At 34.2% G+C, this 13,856-nt stretch overlaps 1 protein-coding gene across 2 annotated transcripts in view; it reads right to left on the bottom strand.

Moving 5' to 3' along the window:
* The window catches only part of LOC149805080 (neutral alpha-glucosidase AB-like), a 97,180-nt gene that overhangs the window by 71,921 nt on the left and 11,403 nt on the right, over positions 1-13,856 (bottom strand). For both annotated transcript variants that reach the window (XM_089947158.1, XM_089947167.1), the window contains exons 6-8: positions 9,780-9,894; positions 5,853-5,949; positions 4,924-5,025 (exon numbers count right to left, since the gene is read on the bottom strand). In XM_089947158.1, coding sequence (XP_089803284.1) covers positions 4,924-5,025; positions 5,853-5,949; positions 9,780-9,894 — 314 coding nt within the window. The remainder of the gene's footprint in view (positions 1-4,923; positions 5,026-5,852; positions 5,950-9,779; positions 9,895-13,856) is intronic.

Here is a 13,856-nt window from a genome sequence, read left to right as displayed (position 1 = left end):
GTTAAAAATCTATCGTTTAAAAAACATTTTCAAAAGGGTTGATTTAAAATTTAGCAAAAGACCATCAAAATTATATACTGTTGTATAAACAAGGACTGAATTTTCTGTAAAATCAACTTGCCTTCTTGTACTTCATTAAACCAGTCCCCAAGCCTGTATTAATACAGGGGCTTGTATCATTTTTTAATATACATGTATAATACAAGGGATGACAATTTATCATTTCAGCTCTGAGATTCAACAATCTGACTACAAATTTGTCTTCAAACGATTAGCAGTCTGTTTTCTAATCTGAGTTTCCTCCAAATATTCCCACCCCATTTTTCATATTTGGACATTTAGATTGGGGTGTGGGGTCATTGCAACTGCATATCAAAAATTTGGAATTTGCTGCCACCATGTGGTAGTGACATTTGGTAGTCACTTACCATTGGGCCTAGAAAATTTAAACTTATATTATATCGACTCATACCTACATGAAATTGATAGGAAAATGATTTATTTTCTCAGATATGGCAAGTATTGTAATCATTATGTTGTTAATCTGCTGACAGACAAGACAAAACTATAGCATAGATGAAACCTGACCCAGTACTCGCCATTTGCATTACTAGTCACATGACTTCACAATCTCAAATGATGACATCAGAAGTCCAATAGTCACATGATATCAACAACAAACTCCTTTATAACGTTGTTGTACAGAAATTTAATTTTATTAAATGAAAGTCAGATACATTTTGTAAAACCCAGCAATCTGACCATTCTGATTTATCAAGCAGAATGTACATGTCAATGTGGTAGTCACGTGATACAAAAAATCTCCAGAAGTTGTTCTTGGAATATATAAATATGGAAAATTTTGTGTTCTTTCATTTTTGTATTTTTATTATAACCAGTATACAACTTTTGTTTAATATTTTTAGTTTTTTCTCTACAACATTTGAAAATGTGGGTTGTTAGATTTGTGTACTCATGCAACTAGCTATGCAAATTGCCAGTACCAGGTCACATTTAATCTACAATGTAGTTTTATCTTGTCTTCCAGCAGATTAAAGACATAACGATTTTAATACTCACAATTTCTGAAAAAATAAGTAATTTTCATATTGATTTCATGCATGTATCACTCGATCTAATAAAGTTTAAAGTTTGCTAGGCCATCTGGTAAGCAGCTACGCTTTGCCACCACCATGTTGGCCTCTTGCGACGCTAGGCTGGTTTTCATACCTTCCATGTAAAGAAAGATATGGATATTGAGCTGACTTTGAAAATAAAAGTCACCTATATGAATCTAATCCACTGAGCATTTGGATTGACTCTGCATATATGTTTCTCGCAAGCATCCAAATGATCCATCCTGTACCCTCAGAATATTCTAGTTAGAATTTGATAAATTTAACTCATGTTCAGTTTAGTTACGACTCAATTACGGGCATCAAGTGGTTGTGGAAAATTCCCAGGGATTTTCCCGACTTTCGTCAATATTTGTGAAATTCAAAGACTTTTCATGGTCGGGGGAAAATTATCATTTCTCCTGACTTTTTCATGCATGTATCACTCAATCTAACAATGTTTTAAGTTTGCTAGGCCATCTGGAAATAAAAGTCTACTACATGAATCTAATCCACTGAGTGTATGGATTGACTCCAAAAAATTAACACCAAAGTCAGTGAAACACAGAATATGACAAGTACTGACCTACTACTGAAATGAGTAGTGCCCATAAAGATGCATCCACAAGTTTCATTATTCTGTAAGGAATATTAGGTACAGAGGGTCTTAAAAACCATTAGCTAAATTCAACAACTTAACCCATGCCAGTATGCAAAATATAGGTCACCGTTCTTTTATGGTCTGGGTGTTGTACTAAGAGATTTATATAATCACCCGGATTAATGATTACATCATGAACAGTACAATCATTTTGATGATTGTACTGTTCATGATGTAATCATTAATCTGGGTGATTGTATAAATGAACCAAAGTCAGTGAAATGTTAAATATGGGTGACTGACAAGCTTTAGCTGAGGGTGCAGTACTCAACAAGATGCATCCTCTTGCCACGTTTCATGGTTTCACTTAATGCAGTGTTATACAATGCATAAAACACTAACGTGGTCATAAAGCCAGTAAAATGTTAAATGATGGTAACGATGACCTTTTCTTATACGGGCACAGTACATTTACAGCATGACCCTGCTAAAACTTAGCAACATAGCTGTCAACCTTCCAGGCTCACACTTAGTGAAAATAGGGATAAAAAGTCATGAATTTGGACATGAATTAGTGAAAAATACCATGACAATAACTCCATCCACTCTGACCACTCCATCCACTCTGACCACTCCATCCACTCTGACCGTCAATACTATACTCAAGTTCGCAATATAAAACTAAAACAATTTATATATGCAGAAATATTTATTTATCAAGACATGATACTGTGGCAGACTTGAACTTCCTCAACTGGTTGATCGTAAATTTGTTTTCTAAACAGTTCAGACTTCTTGCCTGCTGGTAGATCTTGGTGACTAAAATTGCTGACAAATTTTCTGCTGCTAAGGAGGCCCTAAAGTCTGTCTTATTTTTCCTCACTAGAGAAAATACTCTTTCGCTGTCACTGTTGCTGTGAGGAATGCACAGGAACTGCAGCACTTTTGGTTCTTCCACAGGAAAATTTGGAAGCGATTTTCGAGTCCGGGAACCTTTGTCAGAACAAAGTTTAGCATGGTCTCCAGCTGATAAAGTTAGATTGTGTTCGACAAGAAAACTCACAAATAATACTTCAACATTGGTAGCTTGCAGGTCTTCCGCTGATTCCAGAGCTGAAATCTGCAAATTCTTAATTTTCCCAACTTCTATGCGTTTTTTGCAACCGATGTGCTTCCTCACATCGTCTCTGCGATGGCACACTGAGTACAAAAAGCATGATGAATATCAATGTTTAATAGCAGAATGCACGGCCAATTTTTGATATATTCCAAATTAAACTTTTTGAGTAATACATTTCTTTTTCCTTGGTGGTGAAGACATTTTCAAGATCTTTTATGCGATGCTGAACGGTGTCTCAAATCAGTGTTGGTGACGCATGCGCGGAGCAAAATTCCGGTTAGGCCCCAGTTTCTCTCAAAAGCATTTGTAAAACTACTCTTATACATATAGATTAAAATAGGCTAAAATGCTTGCTACCGGGCCAACTGTACTAATCGGCTGTAGATCTACTAATATCACGACCAGCAGTACTGGACCGTTTCGGTAACTGTTAATATCACGACAAGCGCTTAACAGGAAATCGGTTTTTTATTAAAGATTTAAAATAATTGAGGATTGGAGAATTCGTGAATTCTGGCTTGCGGCGTGAATCCGTGAATCGCTGAAAAAGTCGTGAAATTCACACCAAATTCATGATGGTTAGCAGCTATGTGCTCCGTTATAACATGAATTCGAATAAAACACAATCATGGTGTTGATCCTGAAATTTCATATATTTTTTTCATACACAAACAAGATATATTTTTCCCAATACAATAAAAATAATGTATAAAAACTATTTTTGGGGTACAAATTGTATATAAATTTGAATATAACATGATCATGGTGTGGCTCCTGAAAATTTGTATATCATGAATTTTTTTTATTAAAAATATGCTAATTAATATGTAAAAAAAGCTATCAATATGGTGAAGAGATTGTGTAGAGCATAAATGTATCATGGCTCCCAAAATTTTACAATAATTTCACAAATTCCATGAAGTGCAAAATTTTGTGCCATATGTATACGCTTTTAACTATGCATCTTACTTCTAGTTAGTAAAGTGAGCTAAATATGGAACAAAAAGGGGACGCATTTCAGGAATGGATTTTAAATCAATATTTTTCTCTAAGCTGCTACATTTGAAACCCTTTTGAATGATAATCCTTGATCAGATTCCTTGCCGTGACAGACAATGTTTCACCCCTTACAAGCCATGAAATTGTTATAGGCAAACATAAATAACTGACACTGATGTGGATGTAACCAATTTTTATTTGAACAAAAAAGTTTGATGACAAATTCTCTAATAATATTTGTGCATTTATTAGTGTTTTTTGTTACAATTTTGTTTTTGATTTTTATGATTTTTGTTATTTTATTAAATCAAACAATTTAAAAGATATAAAAGCAATAGGTCTCTCCCTTTAATACTTTTCAAAAATAAAAATCCAACTTTGGTTTATACATTCCCTTTCGATCCAAATGAGTGAAAATAAAAGAAAATGGTGGATAGAAGTGCCGATTGCAAAACGTACTTCTAAAACCATAAATCTAAAAATGACAAGGTAACTGTTATGCAAACTGGGCAAAACAAAATAAATTTAAAATGTAAATCAAGATCAAATAAAATAAATTTCACACACAAAGTACACATGAAATAATGTTCAAAATCAAATTAAATACAACTGAAACACAGATTTAGTAAAATTACCCATTACAGTATACACATATTGCTGGACTCCTCTATGTTTTCACACAATGTGCCATCAAATCTATGTATAACTTTAAGAACCTACTACAAGGCTTGGATAAAGCAATGATAACACTTTTGCTTATCGTAACTTCTGGCATTAAATAGGGGCCCATCCTAGCTCGGTCATTCCTCTGGGTTCCAATCTTCACTGACATGTCTTTAAAGTACTGAATTAAGAGATATGACTAATAAATTTTAAATTGGACTTAAAAATTTCAGCCAAACATATTGCAAACTGTTTTACTTAAGTTTCAGTCCAGACTCAAATTTTTGTGGTAAAATCCAGACCTGGTTCTATACATACACACAATGTCTCCCAAACATATGAGAACACCAGAGTATGTGTTATAATTTGATGGGACTTGACACAAAATGGATGTGAAGCCGAAATATTAAATTGTTACAACTTACTTGTGGGCCAGCATAACTGGTACAGATCCATACAAGGCCATAGGGTTGTAAAGATCATATTCAAAAACATCCAAGTTAAATAGTCGATATGGATCTGTGTTTCTGAAAAACAAATTCTAATTAGTACAACACAGATGAGCACATGTGGCTAAAACATTTATATTCTTGACAATCACCCTCTAGGGTGACAGAAGATAAAATATGAATAAAGTTTCAATAAGTTGTCATATCAGTGATCAACTGAAATATCAAGCAAAGAGGAATCGGACAATAGATGATAACACTAAAACACAAGGGTGATTCTAACTCCTATCCTTTCAATATATCACAATTACAATGTTATACAGTAAATCCTGTCTCAAAAGACCACTGCCACGAAAGACCAGAATCTTGATGTACATTTATTTATTATATAGTGTCATAACTTGTCATGAGGGATCACCTGTCTCCATAGACCATGACTTTCTTGTCAGAAGGAGTGATCTTTCAAGTCAGGTTCTACTGTAGTATGAAACAGATTCCTATGATATAAGAATGAAGAATAAAGTACAGGAAAGGTTTGGAGGACATTCAATGGTTCTGTAGATCAGCATTTTTGGCCTGTGAATAATACTTTGATGGATGCAATGTGAATTTTCAAAGCTCTAGCATACAAATTCTTAACAGAGTTGATAGTTCATCCAAAACAAGTTAACAATTTCTTGATATTTCTTTATGCTGACAAGTCATTCAGAAATTTACAGTTGAAGTGCACAAGTGTGTGCCAATATGGTAATAAATCAAAATTAAAAGAAACATTGTTCACTATGTTAAAATCTCTGACTAGTACTGCGATGCAAACTGACGGCATTTATATAAAGAGCTGATCAAATAGTCAAAATAACTGTCCACATCTTAGCCCTTTAATTTTTCTGATGTTCTTTACTTACTTTGTAGATTTCAGGGCCATACTGTCTGCATGTTCAGGTATACCATACACATGCTCAAAATCTGGGAAGGATATGTCTAAACCAACTGAGGTGGGTCCTACAGAATATATTAGTAAAAACATTATCAACATCATAAGGTCTTACAATATATGGAAACCATTTCAACAAGCAAATTCTGTGAATATGTTGACCCTACGTATGGAGGATGAGGTCATAAAAAGAGCACAATAATGAATTCTGAATCTGAATTTTTTTGACAATTATTGAGTAGTCACGGAAAATGACCATCATGACTCCAACAAGAAAGCATTAAAAAAAAGCAGAATAAGAAATATTGTGGTTACTGAAGTTGACCCTGCAGATATGACCTTGACAGGAACAAAACATGCAGTACAGCTGAAAAAGTGTACAAAGGTTGATTGTTGTAACTAGCTTTAGAGATGTGTAGCAGAAAAAAATGAATTCAGTAAATTTTTGCCCCCCATCTACATGATTATACAATAAAATTAAGTCTGTGATCTCCGTGACATAGGTGAAGAGCTTAGTGAGCTGATATGTTTCATAGTTCCATCTCAAAGGGCAGTAGAGTAAGAGTGCAGAAAGGGGAACATAAACTGATCAGTGGCTTTGACCTCTGAGATAAATCAATGTCTGTGACATGAGATACCATGAAACTGAGAAACGTAAGTATAATTTGATTTGTCCCTGTCCAACAAACAGCTTTAAAAAATAAAGCCAAATCAAAAGAAAGCTAAAAATACTGACTTGTGACATTAACCACAAAGACAACACTCCAAATATATAATGCAAAACATCTTTAGTGACAATATCTAAGTATAGCAAGTTACATTCATTTAGCTCTAATGCAGCTGAGAATGGAAAACGTGACTGAAACATAAAATACTGATGTGATCTAAACCAAGTTGATGGGACCTGCTGTGTGGTATGCAGACACTTTCTTCTTAATATATATGATTTAGAAGTTCCATCCCTTAGTTTAGTCTCAAATGGCCCAAAAGCTATGGAGTGGAGTGGACATGATTATGAAAAAAAAATAAAACAATAAACTGTGACTCTGACAGACGGATACCCACTGTGGTACAACAGCACACCTGCTACCTGTGATCTGTATATATATATATATATATATATATATATATATATATATATATATATATACACATATATATATATATATATATATACACACACACACACACAGTGCAACCCTGCCATAATGCACCCCGCGATAATGCAAATTCAGATATAACGCAGTTGTGATGTGGCTCCTGAAATTTCATATATTTATTAGCACATTAGTACGTGAAATAGTGTATAAAAAAAATGTATTATCATTTTGGGGAAGAGATCATGTATGAATTCGAATATAATACAATCGTGGCATGGTTCCTGAAATGTTAAATACACGTATGTGTATTTCTCTCTTACCAGGAATTTTTTTAAAGTAAGAGATAAAGTGTGTAAAACATTTATTATCATTTTGGGGAAGAGTTCGCATATGAATTTGAATATAATACAATCGTGGTGTGGTTCCTGCAATTTTAAAAACATGTACGCGTATTTTTCTCATACCAGGAATAAATTTTTTTTAAAAAGTATTTGAGAAATAGTGTGTAAAATGTTTATTATCATTTTGAGATAGAGTTCGCGTATGAATTTTAATATAACACGATCACGGTGAAGATTCTGAAATTTAACAATTTCACGAAGTTCTTAAAGTGTTATGCCAAAATAAAAATTATCGGATATGTTACTTATTACTGATCCATGACTAAAACCAGTAAGTCGTCTTTGTGATTGAATTCAATTAATTCTGTATACAACATTGCTCAAAAAATAGGCAACATGCGTTTCTTCTTTAACTGCATACACAACCGAGCAGCAGACAATGCAGTGGTTGATAAAAGATTCTCACAATTTAATAAACCACAAAAAACGAAAGTCGCCAACATGTTTGCTGGGATTGGTGGTGTTATTAGACGCAATCAGTTGACCAGTAAATAATGTCTGCTTTATTAGATGGAAATTGAAAGGGTATGAAAAATGTACATACATTCAGCTTAAATTTTTGCTATAAAAGTGACTCGTGACCATTGCCATTCCTACTGCACTTAGTTCTCTTGCTTTACATTTGTATGGTGTTTGTTTATGAACTCATTATTAATTTCCTATTTTTTCTAAAAATATTTTACCGGTATGGAAAAGCAAGTTCACAAACGTAAGCCATTCTCTGCACTTTGCGCAATGATTAGTATAGTAGTTTCTTTCGATATTCACAAAATCTGAAGTAAAAGTTATAATATGCACGCTGAAATCATGTGTTGTTAATTATTTTTGCTGTAGTCGTTCAAACAAATAGGGGCACAAGTGTTAATTATTAGAAATTTGCAATGGATAAATGTTCACGGAGACGCATGTGAAATTTGTACAGACACCACTCATAGACCCTGGAACGTAATGAACTGTACACAACGTACACGTGCTTCATCTTTCTTAATTTTGCTGTTAATATTTCCCACTGAATTCAGACACATAATTAGACAAAATTATTGAATAGTTCAAATATGTATGCAATTTTTGCAATAGAATTACATGTATTATGGATTAACTGCAAGCCCCGACGGTACAATATCAGACGGCAAGTAAACGCTGTTAATACTCTGTTCATGCTGTATATTAGACGCTGAATTCAGACACGATGATCTGGGACAAAATTAATAATTATTGTAAATCTGTGTGCAATTTTTCATTGGAATTACATGCATTATGGATGAACTGCATGGCATGATGGCATGATTGTAAACAGTGTTGATACCCTTTTCATCATATACATTAGACATGAATACACGAATATGTTGTTGTTGGGTTTAACACCATTTTTTGGCACACAATATGCTATATATGGTGGCCAGTAATAATGGTGGAGGAAGAACCCAGGAAAACCCCGGAAGAACCACCGACCCACGAGAAGCTACTGGCAAGCTTTCTCACATACCCACATTGGCCGAATCCTAGACTCGAACCCACACAGAGAGAGGTGAGATGGCAGTGATCTGTAACGGAGAGCGCTTTAGACCACTCGGCCACTTGGGGCCCCGACTACACAAATATGTGCCAATGACTTGTTCTCTGAAAAAGTAAAATACTGTAAAACCACGCATTAACGCGACCCAATTTTTTAAACCCCAATTATCACCTAATAGCGGGGTTCCACTGTATGTGTGTGTGTGTGTATATATATATATATATATATATATATATATATATATATATATATATATATATATATATATATTTAGGTGATGATATATAATAACTATTCCATGTTTCATTAATTTATCTGAAACATATTGAACGTGTAGGGTGGAAATGAAAGTGTCACAAACAGATGGACCAAGATGCAAATACTTTATATCCTTTGCTGCAGGGTAAAAATTTTGAAGTGGAACAAAATTATGGAAAAAGGAACAAGTTAAAAAAATTTAATTACCGTGAAACTTCAATATCTATAAAGGAAAGACATTACTGTCTGGCATCCAAAAGAAACCAACAAAGATTCTGTCTTTTTTAGTAAATGTACCAAACATCTTCTTGAATAGATAAGTTTTGTTTCTGTGAACATATTTGCTTTATATATTTATAATAACGCCATCCATTTATGAAACTTTCTACACATACCACTGGTTATGTTAGGTCAATTAAATGCGGTTAGGCCCATTTACCATACAACTCCAAATCTTACTAAAAATTATTCCGAGCAATTCAAATGCTGCAACTGAACAATCTGAAGTGAGATTACCCAGTCAGGATAATATTTAATATTCATGTTGTTGAGTAAATATTTTATTACCAATGGGTGATTAAAGAATATGTGCATCTTTGATTGGTCTGTAAAACATGGCTTACCATTAGGTTTGGAATCATGGAATGTTTTGAAAGACTCCTCCCACATACTAGGCTCTCCATTTTCTTCCTTCTTTTCTTCCTCAGCTGGTTTCTCCCCTTCTTCCACTTCTCCTGCCTGGGCAAAAAATGAGTCACTCAATCTTGTTAATATTACCATCTTTTTGAAAAAGCAGTGCATTAGTCACCAGCTATCATCAACACTTTTGAGTGAAAAAAAACTTTCATCAAAAAGAAATTCTGTGAAATTATGTCTCCCCTGCATGATACAAACATGCTTTGTTCTTATTTTTAATCTTCAAATGACCATGACATTGCAAGAATGACAGTAATAGGGTTGGGGTGCATAAATATGAAAGGACCGAACTTGTGAATTCTACATTACAAGTGGAATAACTATCAATCTCAGAATTCAGAACCCTGATCATACAGAAAAATGTTAACCTGATCAGGATTTTCAGGAGAGTCAAAGGGGATAGTGCTACGTGGATATGAAAGGGCAAAAGTTACTAATTCCACAATCCAAGTATGAAGCTATTCCAACATGGGTTTGGGACACACGGCCATACAGAAAATGTTTATCTTACAACTTAACCAAACTTTCAAATGACCTTCACCTTACAGGATAATCAAAGGTCGGTAGTAGGAAAGCGTAGAGCAGACCTGCCAACCCTGACAAGCCCGTCTCTCCCTGGGTTTAGGCTATATGACCATACAGAAAAACTTCAACAGACATTGACCTTGAATGAGGATCAGCTTGAGAGCATGGGTGTATGAATATAGTATAAGTATGAAATATATTTTGCTATAAGGGACCTATGGCCATAGAGTAAAATTTCAAATAAAAACCAAGCCTAGATTTTATAATGGTTTAGTGAACATGCAAAAAATCTTCAATCAAAAACATAACATGACTTCCAAATGACCTTTAGTTTGTCTGGATAGGTATTGGGAGGGTATATGCATACATGCCAACCCCTAATGAGGAAAAAGTGTAATCCAAGTGGTCAAAAAGAGGAATCCAAGCAGAAAAAGAGTAATCCACATACAACATGCTAAAATTTCAATGAACAATGATTTATTTGCCCCTCTCATCTTTTAACATCCTTTATTACTTCAAGTTTTCATATGTAGCACAACTGGTTTGACAGAATCTTGTGCATAATATGAATGCATGGTTCTTCTTTCTCTAAGAAAACATATGCTGCATCAAACAATGGAATGGCACTCTTCATAAACAAGCAGTTTTGTAACTGGATTAAGTTTTTTGAAAACCATCTCACATTTTCATTCTTCAAAGCAATGAACAGATTCTGTTTCTTTCTGTGACATCTTAGTATCCACTTTGCTAGTTTTGCCCTTAGAAGAATGAGAAGATTCAGTATGCTTTGTACTCAATTTATCCTCTGAAGAACCAGATCCAGTTGGCTGATTTAGTTTATTGACAATGGGTTGAAGTTTTCGGTCACAAGTTTTATCTTTCACATTTTTGGTCTCAGCCTGGAGGCCTTGAAGCTGGATAGATAGAGGCCTCTCAAATAAAAATTCCATGGATTTAAATGTCTTTCTTTCTGATAACCCATCCTCTTTATTGTTAGTATGTCTATCTATACTTTCATCTCTTGTTCTCTTCTGACTTACAATAACAGATTCTGCTTTTGTACCACTCTTCTTCACTTTTTTTCCCCCGGTTTCTCTGTGCAGATTTACTTTCAGTTCGAAAGAAAGCTTGTAGTGCTGTCCAAAGCTCAAGTAAATGGCTAATACATTTGCCAATGGATAACCATCTTGTACACACGCTTTATTACTTTATAGTCTTCAAGATCAAACTGATCTTGTAACAACTTTAGCACTTGCTTCCTTTTACTACTTTTCTCCAAATAATAGTAGATATCTATTAACAAATGACCAATATCTATTTCTAATTTATCAGCAGCCTTTCCAGCAGCAAGGTGCATCAAATGACAGGGACAACCTGTTATGTACACTGATGGAGACATTTTCAAAATATAGGATGCATCTCCTTTATGAATTCCAGTCATTACAGATGCATTATCAGCTGAAAACCCCATACAGTTCTGCCAACTTTTTTCATGTTTCTTCAAAGCATTATCAAGCAAATCAAAAAGGTTTTGTCCAGTGGAATCTACTGTTAATTCTAATAACGAAAGAAGAACACTCATGACTTTGCCTTTTTCATTGTCAAAGTATCTAACACATACTGGGTACAACTTTTTGTTGTCATAATCACAACTCCCATCTGTGGTAATACTAAACGGCCCAATTTTCATTGCTTCTGCAATTTTAAGTGAAGTATCTTCTGCTAAACACTGAACAATATGAGATGATTCTGTTCTTGCACAAGCATATTTTTCAGCAATTTTGGAATCAGGAAACATCCGCTTGAACAGAGGAACAACGTGGTCTGTTACCGCTAGGGGTAGTCCGTGTTCTATTAAGAACTCAGTAAAAACACCTCTGCATTTATAACATTCATGTCCGTACTTGAGCTCTGCTGTAAACAAAAAGTTAATTTAGTACTGGAGTTCATAAGATGAGCTAATTCGATGTGTTTCTTTGTTTTCAAGTGTTTCTCCGATTCAAATTTACTACCATGACCAATATTAAAATCGTTTCTGCATAAACTGCAATGAGCATGATGCTGTCCTAGAATGGAACGGTGTATTATGCCATTCATGTATTCATCTTTGAATCTCTGGAGGTTTCGGTTTTTGTCTTTTTCTGATCCATCTGTGAAATTCTTGGAAAATTTGTCTAACACACACATCGACTAGAATCCATCTGAAGACTTTTAGCGCCAAATATTACAATTCTTTCCACACGGCCTGTAATAGACATCATGTGATCACGGTAATGCTGCTTTCATGTCTTCATATTTGGAGGAATCTGTTATTTTTTGTTTCATTTATTTTTTGCCTTTTTCTAATCCACCTGCGAAATTATTTGAAAGGAGATAATTTTGCTCTCATATACGCATCAACTAAAATAAATTATACTTTTTAGCACCAAATACATTTAGACTGGTTCTCAATTAGAACAAATAATCTGCGCGTAAAGATTAAAATTAGAAAAGAAGTCTGTTCTCTCCTCATTAAGCTATACATCTATAAATAGAATACGAGGTCAAAAATTTGAAAGTAGAACCAGCATGTTTCTTGGTAATAGGATAGCTGCTATAAATAGAACATGATAATATTCGGAAAGTACAAACAAGTCCACTGACAAGTGTACTCTTATACTGTAGTTACGTAGAAGCCGTCTTTTCTAAAATACGGTCTGTGGGATTAATGGAATGTTAATAAAAACGAGAAAACAAACAATTGATTTTTTTTGGAAGCTGGATATACCGAAAAAGTGTAATCCATATACGTTTACGTGTAAGGCGTAATTTAGTGAAAAAAGCATAATGATTACGCCAAAAGCGTAATGGTTGGCATGTATGTATATGTGTGTATATGGAGATAAAAGACTTGTGCTTACTGATAATTTATGATCCAAGAATACAACAACTGCTCAATGGGGTTAAAGATTTATGAACATATAGAAACACTTCAACCAAAAACCTTAAGCAATGTTGATTCCAACTCCACCATCAGACCCTTATTTCTTACCCATGTAACAGAGATATCTTGGTTCTTTGCTAACCTAACTTTTCCTATCTCGATCTGGTCGCAGTGTTCATTTGCTAAGAACTATTTTATCAAGGGATGCAACCACTGTTGTCTTCTGCTTGACCAGATGGAGTTGTTATTCAATCAGTAAAATGCTGACACTTTTTTTTTTGAAATTTATCAAAATAATTTTTGGAGAGAGAAATCAGTTTAAAAAGATTTTACAGGCACCTGTTGTGGCAAGAAAGCGCAACTAAAACAAAAAGGCAAACTTGTTAGATTTGACCTCTAAATGCATTAAAAAAAAATCAAGCATGAGAAAATATCTATGTCAGAAACTAATAGAAAACAAAGTTCCAGACACATCACCAGCCACAGTATTACTAACCCTTTTAACAACTACCAAAAACTACTAGAAATGTGTTATGTCAAACTTGTTTTCTTCTAA

Source organism: Sinohyriopsis cumingii, chromosome 2 (assembly GCF_028554795.1).
Source record: "Sinohyriopsis cumingii isolate HCF-2022 chromosome 2, ASM2855479v2, whole genome shotgun sequence".
NCBI lineage: Eukaryota > Metazoa > Mollusca > Bivalvia > Unionida > Unionidae > Sinohyriopsis > Sinohyriopsis cumingii.
The sequence above is the reverse complement of the archived record's forward strand: the minus strand, read 5'-3'. Positions and strand labels throughout refer to the sequence as shown.